An 18,173-nucleotide genomic window follows, 5' to 3' on the forward strand; every position below is an offset into this window, starting at 1 on the left:
ACCAGGCACAGCCTACCAGGACAAGACCCCGGGGTCATCCTAGGACCCGCTGGAGGGATTATATCTACAAGTTCGCCTGGGAGCGGCTTCGGGTCCCCGGAACTAAGCTGGAGAAAGTTGCGGGGGACAGGGTCATCTGGGATTCTCTGCTCTCACAACTGCTACCGTGACCCTAACTGGACTAGTGGTTAACGATGATGATGATGATGATGATGATGATTATACTGCACCCTCTTAAGGCATTTGTGCATCTTTAAATCTAAATGTCTACAGCTCATCCCGCAGTATATGGAGTGTTACGACTTTTCTCTTGCGTGAATGCGCAGGTGTCTTTCAAGATTATTCTGTCTACTGAAACACGTATCACACTCCGAGCACTTATACGGTTTCTCTCCTGTGTGAATGCGCTTATGTGTCTTGAGGGTACCACTCTCTCTAAAGCTCATTTCACACTCTGAACAGTGATACGGTTTCTCTCCTGTGTGAATGCGCTTATGTGCGTTTAGGGTACTACACTCTCTGAAGTGCTTCCCACACTCTGGGCACTGATACGGTTTTTCTCCCGTGTGAATGCGCTGGTGTGTTTTGAAGCAACCACTGTCTCTAAAGCTCTTCCCACAGTCCGAGCAGTAATATGGTTTCTCTCCCGTGTGAATGCGCTGATGTATTCCGAGGGCAAATTTGAACCTAAAGCTTTTCCCACACTCTGAGCAGTGATACGGTCTCTCTCCTGTGTGAATGCGCTGGTGTGTTTTGAGGAAACCACGCTCCCTAAAACTCTTCCCACACTCTAAACAGTCATATGGTTTTTCCCCTGTGTGAATGCGCTGGTGCTTTTTCAGAGTGGGTCGTTCGGAAAAACTCTTCTTACACTGTAAGCAGGCATATGGTCTCTCTCCTGTGTGAATGCGCTGGTGGATTTGAAGAAGACTTGGTGTGATAAAACTCTTTCCACACTCTGAACACTGGTGAATTTTTCGTTTGCCTCCATTTTTTCGTGCTCGTCTCGGCGATGGGTTGGTGCAGAGTGCAGCAGAAGATGTTTGAGTACTAGAGATTTCAGACACCACGTCCTCATGTTTAATTTGTTCTGGCTTCAACATTGTGATGCCTTCTTCCTGGTGACTTGGTGGCCTCTTGATGGGCTTGGGTAAATATATTAAAACTTCAGGTAAGTGAACACTAGGAGCAGGATAGGACTCAGAAGTGGAGACTATTCTTTCCTGGGGGAAAAAAAAGTTCATTGTCAAATGTAACAATACAAGGACAAATGCACAAACTGATCAGAAATCAAAGTAGTCAAATGGGAAAAGCTGTGTTAAATAAAAATTATGAAGCAGTGTTATTATAGTATTGTATTGTAATTGCATCTTAATATCAGTCTGTTTGGTATTGTTTGGGAATCCTTAATATATACACCATACATGCAAAAGGACAACACCTTTTAGAAGAACAGTCAGTGTTCATGCAAATCATTTAAACCCTATATTTATTTGAAACAAAACTTACTGTTTTATGAAAAATATTTGCATATTTTGAATTTGAAGACAGCAATACATTCCAAAAAAGTTGGGACAGAGCAAACGAAAGACTGGATAAGTTGTTTAATGCTAAAAAAAACAAACAAAAAAACAAACAACCAACAACAAAAAAAAAACATCTGGAGGTTAATTGGCAGCAGGACAGTATCATTAATGGGTATAAAAAGAACAGAAAAAAGAAAAATAAAAAAAGCTAAAAAGAAAAGGCTGAGTCTTCCACTCAAGAATAACATTTCTAAATGTAAGGGGTAATGGTGCCCCTGTCAGGACTTTTTTGGAACATGTTGCTGCCATCAATTTCAAAATGGGGGATATATTTACCAAAAAAATAAAATTCTCAGTTTCAACATTTTCAAACAAATATAGGGTTTCAATTATTTGCACATCACTGCATTTTGTTTTCATTTACGATTTTGCTCAGGGTCCGTTCTTTTTTGGAAATGGGGTTGTATATTAGATAATGGGAGTACTTGCAATTCCAAGCCTTTGCCAGACCTTATGCGCAATATTACCCCAAGCCAAAAGAACAAAAAAGAGAGAGTGGTGAAAGTGGTGAGTGCAGATAACCCTCACAGAATACTGCTAGCTTACCGTCCCTCATGTCTTGTAAATGACTACGGACAATCTGAACACTCTGTTCGAACTCTCTGTGCTAAATGTAAATAAATGAAACAACTTTATTCACCCAAATGAATGTATTTCTGTAGAGAGGTGTGTAAAGATTAATTACTGAAAAATAATTTTTCAATGATGACATTGTTTACTTTGACACTAATACTGTTAGAACGATAGTCGTCCCTCAGTACCGTCCATTATCATTCACTTCAGGTTTTCCATAACTCACCATTCTCCCTTACTATGTATACGCAACATTGGTTACATTGGTGTCAAATTTTTGGAGTTCAGATTGAAAAACAAAACAACCAGTAAGACCAGTAATAATTGTCACGAAATGGAAATTGTGTTTGTATGTTCCTGCAGATTTGTACATGGAGAATTACAACATTGCTAAAAAAAAAAAAAAAAGTCTGAATGCACTAGTAAGACAGGTGCCTACGTTTTTGAACGTCCTCACAGCCATGGGAAATGCACAAAAGCAGCTGAAATTAGGGGAGGGTCAAAATGTATGGGAGGTATATGCCTGTAATTTGCCACAAACAAATCTGTCAATTCCACAGGGCCAAGGGCATTACCAGGGTTCTACTGAAATTTCTTGAATCTTTCATTCTGACATAGCTAACAACTTGTGTACCACACAAACTGTACAGCTTTAAGGCCACATTTCTCGAGGGCTTGATGCTCTTGGTGAATGTAGCTACTGATTAAGGCATACACAGAGGCAGGGATGACTCCTGAAGAGCTCCAGTCAGGGCTCTTCTTTTACATGGATGGTGTATGGTTTGCCTGGGCAGACTATATTAATGTGAGCAGAGTGGTTAAGAATCTCCGACACAGAAACACAGCTGACAACCACCAACCGAAGCACAACTGACGCTACACGGCGTTCTTCTGCACGTTGTAACACATTCCTACCAGAGAGGTTTCTAAATCTTACATAGTGCAGCCTTAAGAGTTATATTAACTAAACATGTTTTTAAACTCCACCATTATATCATACACTTTGAGCATCTGTCTTTCTATCAATACAACATTATAATAAGTAATAACTTCCGCAGGAGGAATTACCTCATCATGTGTTGGTTTGGGTGAGGGGTTGGTGAGGAGTGTAGCAGGTGTTTGAGTACTGGAGATTTCAGACACCGCATCCTCACATTTAATCTCTTCTTGCTTCAGCATAGTGATGCCTTCCTGTTGGTGGCTTGGTGGTTTCTTGATATGCTGGTGGACGTAAATTAAAAGTTTAGGAAAGTGAACACTAGGAGCAGGAGAGGGCTCAGAATGGGAGGCCATTCTTTCCTAGAAAGGAAAAAATCAGTGTCAAATGCCACAAGACAATGACAAATGCATAACCTGGCAGTCAAATGGAAAAGGCTGTGGGATGTTTCTGAGTCCCGAAGATTTATTTATTTCGATAGTAGCAGCTTTTGAGATGTGGAATGTGTACAATTTTGAAATGCTGTGCGTGTTACACTGAGCACGTCCAACATATCTTCACATGAAAAGGGAACGTTACAGTTTTCTGTGATCAGGGATTGCCAAAAATTCTTCAAGCACAGTAACATAGACCATACATGCAAAAGAAGAACACCCTGCTGCTGTAAAATTATCCCCGGCACTGCTTCAGGATTTTATCAAACATCATGAAGCTTGTTTGACGTAATAGACATTTTTTTTCAGGTCCAAATGTGCCTTCAGATCCCAAAACCAAACAAAAATGACAGAACCTCTGAACCTTTTCATGGTCATTTCCTTCTTTATAGAGACAACGTTGCCTAAAATGGTCTGAATTCTTTCAACTTCAGATGCCTGGCTACAAGCTTCTACTGCATTGACTTATCAAACATGCCACAGTGCTTTGTTTTTACATTTACATTTATGGCATTTGGCTGACGCTCTTATCCAGAGCGACTTACAATTTGATCATTTTGCACAGGGGGGCCAAGGTGGTGTTAGGAATCTTGCCCAAGGACTCTTATTGGTATAGTGTAGGGAGGTTACCCAGGTGGGGCACTGAACCCCCTTCTATAGTGTAGTAGGTGAAGGTGGTGTTAGGAGTCTTGCACAAGGACTCTTATTGGTATAGTGTAGGGTGCTTACCCAGGTGGGGGATTGAACCCCAGTGTACAGTGTAGTAGGCGAAGGTGGTGTTAGGAGTCTTGCCCAAGGACTCTTATTGGTGTAGTGTAGGGTATTTACCCAGGTGGGGGATTGACCCCTAGTCTATAGTGTAAAAGGCAGAGGTGTTAACCACTACACTAACCAAGCACTTTGTCTCTTGTTACGCTTATTAGATCAGATGCTGAATTTGGATACTCATCAGAAAGTTGTATACACCAGATAGTTAACTAGCAAATATGACTTAAATCCATTACAGTGCTTGTAGATATGCCTACCACAGGGGAAAAATAGCATGACGGTCTGGAGAGTAAAATCCTACTTTTTATTTGCCATTTTATTTGTGTTACAATGCATACAGATCTAATAGAAGCTCTGAGGCCACATTTCTCAAGGGTTTGATGTTCTTGGATACATATAGGTTATGTGTCCTTTAATAACAGTCTGCTTTCTTCTTAAAAGGTGTTGTTTTACAGCCTCATTTACAAAACAGTTGTGATGCTGTGCAAAATGTAAATTAAAAAACAAAATGCAATGATGTGCAAATCATTTAAACCCTGCATTTAATTGAAAATAGTACAAAGACAACAAATCAAAGGCTGAAACTGAGAAATGTGTGGTTTTTGAAAAATATGTGCTCATTTTGAATTTGATGTCAACAACACGTTCCAAAAAATTTGGGATGGGTTGCATGTTTACTGCTGTGTTTTATCGTATCTTCTTTTAACAACACTCGGTAAGTGTCTGGAGATATACACAGGATTTCAGCTGCTCAACAGTTTGGGATCTCCTTTGTCATGTTTTTCATTTCATATTGCACCAAATGTTTCAGTAGTGACAGTTCTGGAGTGCATGCAGTTTAGCACCCGGACTCTTAATACAGAGCAATGCTGCTTTAATACATGCAGAATGTGGTTTGATATTGTCTTGCTGAAATAATCAAGGCCTTCCCTGAAAAAGACGTCATCTGGATGGCAGCATATTTTGCCAAAAAATGTTTATATCGTTCAGCTTTAATGACGCCTTCACAGATGAGCACGTCACCCAGGCCATGTGCACTAATGCCCCCTAAACCATCATGAACACTGGCTTTAGAACTGAGCACTGATAACAAGCTGAGTGGTCTTCAGCCCGGAGGACACAGTGTCCATGATTTCCTAAAAGAATTTCAAATGTTGATTCGTCGGACCGCCGGACACTTTTCCACTTCCCCTCAGTCCATTTTAAATGAGCTCAGGCCCAGAGAAGGTGGCAGCGTTTCTGGATCCTTTTTATATTTGGGTTCTTCTTTGTGTTTTAGAGTTTAACAGCATTTGTGGATGCAGTGATGAACTGTGTTCACAGACAGTGGTTTTCAGAAGTGTTTCTGAGCCCATGCAGTGATTTCCACTACAGAATCATGTCTGTTTTTAATGCAGCACTGCCTGAGGGCCCAAAGATCACAGCCAGCAGATACTGGTTTTCAGCCTCGTTCCTCACAGACAGAGATTTCTCCAGATTCTCTGAGTCTTTAATGATATTCTGTACCGTAGACGATGAAAAGCAGAAGTTCTTCGCTGTTTTACGTTGAGGAACTTTATTTTTGAATAACTTCATCGTGCAGTCTTTCACAGAGTGGTGAACCCCTCCCCATCTTTATTTCTGAAAGCCTCTGCCTCTCTGAGATGCTCTTTTTATCAATCGCATTATTGATGTGTTGTCAATTAACCACCAGGTCTCTTTTTTTTTTTTTTAGCATTACACAACTTTACCAGCCATTTGTTGGCCCCATCCCAACTTTTCTGGAACATGTTACTGGCATCAAATTCAAAACTGGCTTTTTTGAAAAAACAAACTTTCTCAGTTTCAACATTTGATATGTTGTCTTTGAAGCATTTTCAATGAAATACATGGTTTAAATGATTTGTACACCATTGTATATTGTTTTTATTTACATTTTTCACAGCATCTTTTGGGAATGGGGTGTAAATGTATGTTAGTGCAAGCAGACAATATCAAAAAAGAACAAACAAGACATTGCATAGAATTACGCATTTCTACCAGAGATCTTTCTAAATCTTACACAATGCAGCTTAAAAAGAAATATTAACTAAACATTTTTAAAAAGTAAGAAGTTCTACAGAAAAGCTCACCTCATCATGTGTGATGCTGGGTGAGGGGTTGCTGCAGAGTGTAGCAGATGATGTTTCAGTACTGGAGATTTCAGACGTGACATTCTCACATTTAATCTCTTCTGGCTTCACCATTGTGACGCTTTCTTCTTTGTGGCTTGTTGGTTTCCTGATACGCTTATGGAAGTAATTCAGCAGTGGAGGAAAGTGGACACTAGGAGCAGTAGAGGACTCAGAACAGGAGGCTATTAATTTCCTGAAGAACAAAAAGAAAAACGTAAAATTCAGTGTCAAATCAATTAGAAACACATAACCTGGACAGAAATGAAAGCAGTCAAATAGAAAAAGCTGTGTCATGATGTGTCTGTGTTTTACCAGACAGAGCATTTACAGACAAACGTGAAGCATCATTAAAACAATAACATCTTAGTATCAATCCGTTGATATGAACACTGACTGTTCTTTTAAAAGGCACACAGTCATTCCAGCCTCTATGTATGCAGGTAAGGTAGCTAAAGTCACCAAGAATATTTTGTACCATAATATACCACATTTCTTTGTTAATAAAAAATGTATATATATATATGCTAATTAAAAAAAAAGAATAGTGCAATCTGAGAAGGCTTTTAATTCTGTCTGCCGGACATTCCTATATCAAGTACTGGGCAGATTTGGATTTAGTAAGGGATTTATAAAACATATAAAGACTATATTTGCATCCCCTACTGCTATGATGAAATAAAATGATAAAAAATCTAAAAATCAATTTGACTGATTCTATAGCCTTACAGCGAGGATACAGCAAGATCAGTCTGACCATTTTCAAACTGTGAACTGAACCTCTAGCCCAAACTGTTGGTCTGGAGGATATAATTATAGGGAGGATAGAACCGAAGTTTGCTTGTATGCAGATGATGTGATGGTGACACTACAAAACTACACCTTTCATGCACTTTAAGGCTCTGCCTTTCTAAAATGCAATATTATAATGAGTAATAAGTGCAGGAATAAAAACACCTATCAATCCTGATATCTGATATTATGCACCATAAAGAATGGACATTCTGTTATTTATGGCACACTATTGCATTGTTTAAGCAACAAGGTTGACAAAGAATATCAATAGCAGCTGCATCCAAGCCTTACATCACCAAGCGCAGTGCAAAGCGTGGAATGAAGTGGTGTAAAGCACCGCCACTCGACTCTAGAGTAGTGGAGATGCATTCTATGGAGTGACCAATCAGGCTTCTCCGTCTGGTAATCCAATGGACGAGTCTGGGTTTTGGCGGTTGCCAGGAGACGGTACTTGTCTGACTGCATTGTGCTGAGTATAAAGCCAGGTGGAGGGGGTATTATGGTGTGGGGTTGTTTTTCAGGAGGTGGGCTCGGCCCCTTAGTTCCAGTGAAAGGAACTCTTAGTGCTTCAGCTTCAAGAGATTCTGGACAATTTCATGTTCCCAACTCTGTGGGAACAATTTGGGAACGGCCCCTTCTTGTTCCAACATGACTGAGCACCAGTGCACAAAGCAGGTCCATAAAGACATAAAGAGTCCTGACCTCAACCCCATAGAACACCCTTGGGATGAATTAGAGCGGAGACTGTGAGCCAGACCTTCTCGTCCATCAGTATCTGACCTCACAAATGTGCTTCTGGAAGAACAGTCAAAAATTCCCATAAAAACACTCCTATTAGAACAATGACCACTGCATGTTTCCTTACAAACAGAGCATCATAGCTCTTGTTTAACCGGATTTCCTACATCATTATTCCAAGGTGATCCACTTCTCCAACCAGAAAAGATTCTACCACCACATAATCAGGCTCCTGAACAGCACTGCCAACCTAAAAGCCCTCAATCATCCGCCACAGACTAAAACTACTGGATGAACGACATAAACTTCCAGAGGCACTCCTGATCTATCAGCTGCTCATATGGATCCCCTCTACCCCTAACACAAAACCAAACAAACAACAAAGATCTAACCAGCAAACTCCACCCAAGCTTATTAAACAACTTCTGTAAACACACCAGTAGAAAGAGCAAGCACAACCAGTCCAGCCAGCATCTATCTATTAGCACAGGAACACACATATTTTGTCGGTCCAAAATAAAATGCTAAATCTCCAAAATGAGAGGTGTGAGTCACAGGAAAGCAGTCCAGGAGCTGAACCCACACAACAAAACAAAGTCGAAGCCAGACAAAAGATTAGGAATAAAATATTTGATAAAAATAAATAAATAAATGGAATAACAAATGTGACTAGTTTCTATCCACCTCTGACACTCTTCAGCCCATGGGGGAAAAAAATAAACAATAATAACAATTAAAAAATACATTTTCACTTAAGATCACAGCGCTAAGAGCTCAGCTTAGTCTCCTCAGATCAACCTAGACAAAAGCTGCTTCTGTGTGAGTTCAACACGATTCACTATTCAACATCTTTCTTTCCACATGCAAACAGTTCTCATTTTCCCCATTTCTTTAGTCACCTAACAACCAGCATTCATCAGACCTTTACCTTCAACAGAGTAGGATTTGTCTCCCTCTAATAATGTGGACGGCTGATTTCTTGTTCTTTCTGGTGCTCTTTCTTGTTCTTTCTGGTGATCTGTGTGATGAAGATGGTGGCTGGCAGGCAATGGTATGGTCCATTACTGCCACCTACAGAGCTGTTGCCTAGAGTGAATAAAATACCCCTTACATTCCTTTTTCACTAAAAAATAAAATAAATATTAATATTAAATCATAAGCCTAAGTGGACCTAAAAAACTAAAAAATGCCTTGTTTGTGGACCCTGCCCATCCCTGACCCATATCCAAGTCATTTTCAGTATCTGTGTTCAGTCAGGGCAGCAGTTTTAAATTCAGTACTCAGAATACAGTGACGTTTTACATCATTAGAACACTTTTCCAATATTTACAAATTACATTTAAATACTTCTGTTTCAAATCCTTGTGACCCTCTGACTTCAAAATTCAAAAATTCCCGTTGTGCCGAGTACATCTCGCAATAAAGCAGAACACGTTCAACTGTTTCTCTATTTTGACAAAATCGGCAAGGCCCTATTATGGAATGCAGTGAGACGTTTAGCAGAGTATGCCACGTTCAACCTGTGCCAATGATGCTAAAGAACAACTTAATGGTTTTTTCACAGTTGGTAGGTAACAATATATTTTAGAAATCATGCCTTGTTCAATCAAAGCTGTGGTGTGAGGTCATGGTGTTATGAACGTTGGGTGGAAATGTTTAGCCCAGTTTTGAACCACCTACTTCTATGTAAAGTTAACCTACACCCTCAGATTTTAAAGACAGAACAGGTTTTGGTCCAATACGTTTAAATGTTAGAAGCCTTGTCCATGTGATAAGGATCTGGGAAAATATGACAAATGCTGACATTTTAGTTTTGTCCAAAACTTGACTTAAGACATGTGTTATCCTCCTTTGCACAACTCCACATCTTCTAAGTACCATGTACTGCCTGTGCAGACTGTATCGTCTTATATGGTATTATATATTGTATTGTTTGGCACTTTCTGTGTTGCACCATGGTCCTGGAGGAATGTTGTTTCGCTTCACTGTGTATTTGTATATAATGACAAAGCCTCTCCAACTTGAAGAGACCAACAAGTCATAATTCCATTTTTATTGACTGCCACAAAGTCTGTAAAAATGGAGTAGGTATGTAAACGAGGTGGGGTAGCCATGTATATGAAATCCAAGCTCATTGGCTCTGTAACTCTGTCGATTACTAAAAACAAGTAGTTGGAGACCCTGGAAATTAAAGTGGGTACATCAAAAGATTCACATATAACTGTGGTGGGCTGTTATAGACCACTGTCTGCCTCATAGGATGCTCTCAAATCTATTTCAGATATTTTACATGGATTAATGACCCTGAATTCATCCTTATGGGTGATTTGAACTGGGACTGTCTTTTATGGCCCTCAAATTGTTTTAAGGAACTGCATGATTCCCTAAACCTTGTGCGACTCATTAATGGACCAACACGGCCAATTTCTAAAGTGTAACATAAATCTATGTTGCTTGAATCGATCCAGAAACGCTGCCACCTTCTCTGGGCCTGAGCTCATTTAAAATGGACTGAGGGGAAGTGCAAAAGTGTCCTGTCGTCTGACATATCAACATTTGAAATTCTTTTTGGAACTCATGGACACTGTGTCCTCCGGGCTGAAGACCACTCAGTTCAAAAGCCAGTATTCATGATGGTTTAGGGGGGCATTAGTGCACATGGCATGGGTGACGTGCTCATCTGTGAAGGCTCCATTAAAGCTGAATGATATAAATGTGTTTTATCAACATCTGCTGCCGTCCAGACGACTTCTTTTTCAGGGAAGACCTCGATTATTTCAGCAAGACGATGTCAAACCACATTCTGCATGTATTACAGCAGCGCTGCTTCGTATTAAAAGAGTCCAGGCACTACACCGACCTGCCTGCAGTCCAGACCGGTCACCAATGAGAACATTGGGTGCATTATAAAATGAAAAGCATGACAAAGGAACCCCTGAAACTGATGAGCAGCTGAAATCCTGTATCAAACAAGAACAGAAAACATTTCACTTTCAGAGCTACAGCAGTAATTCCGCTTACAGGGTGGTGTTAAGAGGTGATGAAGCACAGCGGTATCCCTGATAAAGGCATCCCCACCCACACCCACAGCTCAGAGGATCTTTCATATGTTAATTAAGGTACACGAGGCTAAACAGATTCAAATAAGACCATCAGGAATTCGTGCTCGGCCACATCACAGGATTTTTAAAATCCTAGCTGATAATCAATACTGTATGGGCCAGGAATCAGTGTGTGTTTTTAAAACATGTATTTGGGTGGGAGCTGCAAAGAAAAAAAAACAAAAAAAAAAAACATACTGTAACTTGCACCTCAATATGTTTATCATCTTATTTTCAAGACAGGTTTGCTAATATTACTTATATTAGATTAAACAGGGAAAAAAAATACAAAACACACGCTTTTAATGTTGTAATTCTTTATCTATCCACTGTCATTTTAATCAATATACATATATATTACATTGTTTGAGCAAATAAAAACATAATGCACCTCCTATTGTCTTGCAAAGCCTATACAACGATGATCACACATTTTGTAATGTATATACCAAAAAAAGCTGTATTAAAATGTATAATAATGAAATATTCCAACACCAGTAGCGTCAATAACTGTGCAGTAGACGAGCCTTAACCACGTATATCAGAAACGCACTCAAAAGGCAGAAAAGACACTGGGCAAGAGGCGCGAGTTCCCCTCAAGCTCCATGCTTCCATAAAAAATATCTAGATGGGGCCAAAAAAAGCTTGAATGCCATGTCTTCCAGCATTATATTAACAACTCTGACCTACTTCATAAAAGTAAGGCATTTTTAACTATTAAGACTTTCCAAATAGAACTGTGTGCTGTAGTTAATGTATTTTGCTCTTCAGTTGTAATGTTTTAAATAAGTAAATTAAGTTCTGTACAATGAACATACACATGTTTTTCAAAACTTTCAGCTGACACCAGGACACTGTGCTTCATAGGCAAAAGACCAGCTGTGTCCCTAGTAACTGTCCCAAGCTTCTGTCTTTCTAGACATTCTGGCATATTTAGCTACAAGGTCTGTTAAGTGCCTTGTAATCTGTACTTCAACTGTTCTGTTGTGTTTGATACTTTGCCAGCTTTCAATGAAACAGCAAAAAAAATAAAATAAAATTAACTTTTAATTAATTAATTTTTTTAAAAACTAAAAAACTATATGAACATGTTCATAGTCCCACATACTGTCTTTAGGAGCAGGCCTGGCGCTATGAAAGTGCAAATGCATGCACTGCACTTTCAGTTTAGCTTTGCAGAAAATGCAATTAAGCAGCCTGTAGGCATATGATGACAATATATAGAGTGTGCATGCATTTGAAGTGCTTTGAACTGCTTTCCCCCTGGGGGTGTAAGCGAAATGGACAGCCAAACCTAGTGAGCTAGTACAGTCATGAACATATCTAAATAGATATAATAAACAACAAAACTATCCCTCCAGATTATAAACCCTTGAGCCAATGCAATTTTTTAAATGAACAGCACCAGCCATCCTCTTGTCCATCCTCCCAACTGCCTAAGCTCTTCCCCTCTAACTACAAGTGCCTGACAAACTTGCTGAAGAGTCTGTAGAGGTGTGTATAGACATTAATTAATATGTATATATTCAGTTAAACCAAGCAGATTCAGTATCTTAGTTTCTGAGTTTGCTAACCTCCCCAAGACAACCCTACAAGTTTAACTAGTATAAAACTACCACCTGGTGGCTTTTTGGTCACCAGTTTTCTAGTTTTTCGAAAAACTTGACTGTTTTTTAGGGGAACTGGCTAACCGATATTGCACAGTCTTTATGTGATGACGGTCCTTGCTCTGTCTTGCATGAAAGGACAGCCTAACATTTTGGAATTATGAGTGGACAAAACAAGCTGTACATACAGGACACAACCAGTCTGAGATCAATTATTCTTGGAAGCTATTAAACAGATGTCCATGCGTAAAACACAGCAAACAAGTTATAGAAATTCCAAGGCTTAGTACTTACTACAAGCTACATTTAACCATTTAACAATAATACATGTATCTGCTTTTGATTATTATACTCAATTCAACTCCGAAAATGTCGCTGTTGCATCTCCATTTGTGTCACTTAGCAAAACCTTTTGACCAAACCAACAGAAATTTACTTGGGGGTGGGTTGGGGAAGATTGTTAGATTAATTTCTATTACAAGTTAACAACGTTTTCCTCCTCCAACAAAGTTACAGGTTTGGAGATCCAAGGTTCTGTTGCAACAGCGATGATATGACCAATCACAGTAAATCAAATCATCAATCAAAGAAAAAATACAGAAAAGTAATGAAACCGGGCTCGCTATAGTGCATTATATACACCAATGTGCACAATTACACAATTTATAAGCATTTCTTTTAAATTATTGTTAAAATATCTAATATATGTATTAACTGGTTACAACAGCTAAAGTGTTCCTAAACCAGAGGCCAGCCAGGAAAACCACCCACTTTGAGTAGAGGGAACACTTTGGACCACACATGAAATGATCCAAAGTATAAGAACAACGCTGGACATCTCATGCTGATAGCAGAGCAAGTGTTTTATCTTGGGCTGAAAGAGGCCCATCAGATTCTGCCAAAACAGGATCCATACAGCTGTGAGAGACTCTGAGCTAAACGTGGGTGAATTTCTAGACTTATTAGGGCAGGAACAAGAGTTCAAAATCTCTTATTTAAAAACATCCAAGCCTCAAGAACACAGAGCTCAAAGTAGCAGCGATGTTACATCCAGCAAGACGCCCGTTTAGTCCGCGAATGTAAGATCACACAGTTGAAGTAGACATTCAGTTAAAGCAGCACACTTTAGCTTCAGAAGACATCGTTGGACAGGTGGCAAAAGGTAACGGCAGGTTAGTGGGGGCTGTTTGTGTTCTCACAGCTGCGGTGACACGGTCGGAGTAAGTTTCCGGGTTTTTTGCTCGTGTTATGAATCATACTTGTGATTACATGGTGTGTGTATGGAAGATCTTCACGATGTGAAGCCATGTCTTGAAGACATGTGAAGACTACTGGGGAGAGGTTACTAGCACTTACACCCAGTAGTACCTTGCCATCGCCAGTGATTCTCCTTTTGTCTGCTCGCCGGACACCAACAGATGAACACCAATGGAGGAGGACAAGGCAGGCTGTAGATTCACAAGCCACACAGCGTACATCTAAGACAGCATACAAGACAAAAAAAGAGAGTTAACTGCATTCTTTCTAATTGGCCAAATGTGCAGAAAAGGTCATTGTTAAATAAAAAAAAACCTGAAGTGTCAATAGGTCTGTCTCCATAAATGAAGGACTTGTGTACTGCAAAGAACCCAGGTTCAATGCTGAAACCTAGATACCTAAATAATCCACAGTACACAGCATTGAGATTTCCTTTCGCTGGAACCTAAGGGCAGAGCGGAAGCCATACCCAGACTATTACTCCTCCTCCACCAGCCAGTATTGTCGACATTCTGCGTTCTACTGTCTGCAAAACGCACATTCATCTGTATGATCCATCACTCCAGATGAAAAGTATCCAGTGAACTAGTAGTGCTCGTTACACCACTCCAGCCCACTCTCCACATTTTGCACGGTGATCTGAGGCTGCTCTGCAATGGAAGCCCAAATCCACGATGCTCCAAATGAACAGTTCTTGTACCGACGTTGCTGATCGTGGCCGTTTGGAACTGGGCCGAGAGTGTTACCAAGGATGGTGAGACATAAATGTGAGCTTGTGTGAAGTGCTACATTGCTACTGAACAGGTTTCCTTTCCTTCTAAGTCACGATAATGTCACTTAGCAACTTTTACAGACTGACTCGTTTTAAGAGACGCGCCACAGTAAAACAGCAGCGCCACGTGGACTCTTGATTTTACACGTGTTGGCAATAGATTTCAAATGAACCACAGTTCATTTGGTGCGTTTGCCAGTACAGGTGCACTGTTTATACCTGTCAAAACGGACCGAAATAAAGAAAATGTTCAATAGGTCTACACTTGATTTACAAAGGTCTTCTCCTGCATCCGTAGCTTGAGTTTTTAGTAGTTATCGCCTTGTTCAGTGAGCTGTCAGTAGACCTCTAAAGGTAAATCAGCTCTTGCAAGTCCTCCAAGCTTAAACCTCTAAAACTTGGTAATTCATACTGGACCATTCTGCCTCAGCAGAGAAAATTGTGGGTTAACTTGTGTTGTCATTTGGTTACTGAAGTAATACTTGCCACCCCACCCCAAGGAAAAACAGCTGAATTCAACTCACCACTGCACACTTCAGATGGAGATCTTCAAACATGGCCCAGGCTTGACTGTGGTGTTGACTTGTGGCTCTTAATTACATGTCTGAGAAGAAGAAGCTCTTCAGCATTCCCTGCCAGGGCGGCTCATCTCACGAATTGTAAGGATGTATTATTTTTTGGCTTTTTGTTGAATCAGATAATGAGTGCTTGGGAGGAGAGTTTGATGTTTATTTCAAATGCCTTCTTACAAATATCTTAATAGATTGACCCTTCTACTATACTCTCTCCACAGGCCAGAGAAGAACCACCTCTTCAGCCAGCCCAAAGAGATTCTTTTCGATTATTAACCAAGGTGACATACAGCACTGTGCAAAATTTAAAGACCCCCTGTTTTTCATTTAATCCATCCATCCATCCATTTTCTAAGCCGCTTCTCCGTCAGGGTCGCGGGGGGGAGCTGGAGCCTATCCCAGCGGTCATCGGGCGGAAGGCAGGACACACCCTGGACAGGTCGCCAGTCCATCGCAGGGCAGACACACAGACACAGACAGTCACTCACACACTCACACCTAGGGGCAGTTTAGCATGTCCAATTGGCCTGACTGCATGTCTTTGGACTGTGGGAGGAAACCGGAGAACCCGGAGGAAACCCACACAGACACGGGGAGAACATGCAAACTCCACACAGAGAGGACCCCGGTCACCCGGCCGGGGAATCGAACCCAGGCCCTCCTTGCTGTGAGGCGACAGCGCTACCCACCACGCCACCGTGCTGCCTTTTTCATTTAATATCAAGCCAAAATGTTCCGCCCTGGTCGTGGAACACTGGACCAACTCTTTACCCTCTCCAGGATTCTCGAGGGTTCATGGGAGTTTGCCCAACCAGTCCACATGTGCTGTGTGGATTTGGAGAAGGCATTCGACTGTGTTCCCCGGGGTATTCTGTGGGAGGTGCTTCGGGAGTACGGGGTACATGGCTCTTTGCTACGAGCCATTCAGGCCCTGTACAAACAAAGCAGGAGCTTGGTTCGCATGGCCGGCAGTAAGTCAGACTTTTTCCCAGTGAGAGTTGGACTCCGTCAGGGCTGCCCTTTGTCACCGATTCTATTCATAATTTTTATGGATAGAATTTCTAGGCGCAGTCAGGGGATGGAGGGTGTCCGGTTTGGTGACCTCAGGGTCACATCGCTGCTGTTTGCAGATGATGTGGTCCTATTGGGGACATCAGGCCGAGAACTTCAGCTTTCACTGGATCGGTTTGCAGCCGAGTGTGAAGCGGCCGGGATGAGGATCAGTACCTCCAAATCCGAGGCCATGGTTCTCACGCGGGAAAGGGTGGAGAGCCCTCTCTGGGTCGGGGATGAGCTCTTGCCTCAAGTGGAGGAGTTTAAGTATCTTGGGGTCTTGTTCACGAGTGATGGTACAAGGGAGCGGGAGATTGACAGGCGGATTGGTGCTGGGTCAGCAGTGATGCGGGCTCTTTACCGGTCTGTTGTGGTAAAGAAAGAGCTGAGCCATAAGGCAAGGCTCTCGATTTACTGGTCGATCTATGTTCCCACCCTCACCTATGGTCATGAGCTTTGGGTAATGACCGAAAGAACGAGATCGCGAATACAAGCGGCTGAAATGAGTTTCCTCCGCAGGGTGGCTGGACTCTCCCTTAGAGATAGGGTGAGAAGTTCGGTCATCCGGGAGGGACTCGGAGTAGAGCCGCTGCTTCTTCACGTCGAGAGGAGCCAGTTGAGGTGGTTCGGGCATCTTGTTAGGATGCCTCCTGGACGCCTCCCTTGGGAGGTGTCACAGGCAAGTCCACCGGGGAGGAGACCCCGGGGAAGACCCAGGACACGCTGGCGTGAATATATCGCCCAGCTGGCCTGGGAGCGCCTCGGAATCCCTCCCAGGGAGCTAGTGGAAGTGGCTGGGGAAAGGGAGGTCTGGGCTTCATTGCTCAGGATGCTGCCCCCGCGACCCGAACCCCGGAGAAGCGGAAGATGATGGATGGATGGATGGATCAAGCCAAAATGGTCATTAAGTAGGGGAGTAGGAAAGACTTGCACTTGTATTGCATTCCTAGAAATGTAGATAAAACAAAAGACCAGGGACCGTGGTCGCAAACCTTCGCCGAGTAGAAGTACTTAATTAGGATCAGTGCTCCGACTTGGAGAAGCTTTGTGAATATGAACCCAGGTAGATCACCAACACTGTCACCATCAGACAGTAAACAGCGTTTAAATCTTTTATGAAAGAGTCAAGCTCCACTCTTGCTTCAGTCCTCAAAACCATTGTACATGTTTGGGATTACTTGGGTTGTGGAACAGAAAATCCAACCAGAATTTAGGAGGTGTGGAAAAAATGATTACGTCTCAGAAGACGAAACTTAAAAGCCGATTTGCTTGAAAAACTAAAAGCAATTCTCCTGATAAAAACGGAAGGTGTAATAATGGTAAATAGTGGATACACTAAACATTGACAAAAAAACGGATGTTGACGTAGTTTTTTTGTGTAGTTTTCCCTTAAGTGTGGGTTTTATTTTCCTGCCACTGAAAAATTATTTTTACTTAATGGCCATTTCGACTGGAAATGAACTATACGAAGAGTGGTTATTTTTTGTGTAGTACTGTACAAGACAATTTGTTGAGAAACAAGGTCTTTTCTTCAAATATATCGGGGTTTAATAGGTGGTGTATGCTGTATATTATTGATATGCCTAGAGCATAATAACGTTATAAAAAATAAGGAAAATCCTACTTAAGATTTTACAGCTTTAAAAAAATGATACGTTTCAGTTTTATATTACGTTGTACACTTAAAGCATTTGTGCGTCTTTAAATTTAAATGCCTAAAGCTCCTCCCACAGTATGAACTGTGCTACGGCTTTTCTCCTGCATGAATGCGCAGGTGTCTTTGAAGGTGATTCAGTCTATTGAAACTCATGTCACACTCCAAGCACTGAT

At 41.3% G+C, this 18,173-nt stretch overlaps 1 protein-coding gene and 1 long non-coding RNA gene across 2 annotated transcripts in view; both read right to left on the reverse strand.

Annotated features, from left to right (window-relative positions):
• LOC108412014 (zinc finger protein 501-like) overlaps positions 1 to 9,017 on the reverse strand; it is a 32,506-nt gene extending 23,489 nt beyond the window's left edge. The window contains exons 1-4 of the mRNA XM_037542647.1: positions 8,910 to 9,017; positions 6,410 to 6,644; positions 3,228 to 3,380; positions 361 to 1,223 (exon numbers count right to left, since the gene is read on the reverse strand). Of these exons, the coding sequence (XP_037398544.1) occupies positions 361 to 1,223; positions 3,228 to 3,380; positions 6,410 to 6,523 (1,130 nt within the window). The 5' untranslated portion in view covers positions 6,524 to 6,644; positions 8,910 to 9,017. The remainder of the gene's footprint in view (positions 1 to 360; positions 1,224 to 3,227; positions 3,381 to 6,409; positions 6,645 to 8,909) is intronic.
• Positions 9,018 to 11,382: 2,365 nt separating this feature from the next.
• Positions 11,383 to 15,617, reverse strand: LOC119264288. Its single transcript, XR_005130944.1, has 2 exons — positions 15,243 to 15,617; positions 11,383 to 14,167 (listed from the first exon to the last, which is right to left on the reverse strand). It is a non-coding gene; the product is annotated as an uncharacterized LOC119264288 (long non-coding RNA).
• Positions 15,618 to 18,173: the final 2,556 nt, after the last annotated feature.

The sequence above is a fragment of the Pygocentrus nattereri genome, chromosome 11, assembly GCF_015220715.1.
Source record: "Pygocentrus nattereri isolate fPygNat1 chromosome 11, fPygNat1.pri, whole genome shotgun sequence".
NCBI classification, from domain to species: Eukaryota; Metazoa; Chordata; class Actinopteri; order Characiformes; family Serrasalmidae; genus Pygocentrus; species Pygocentrus nattereri.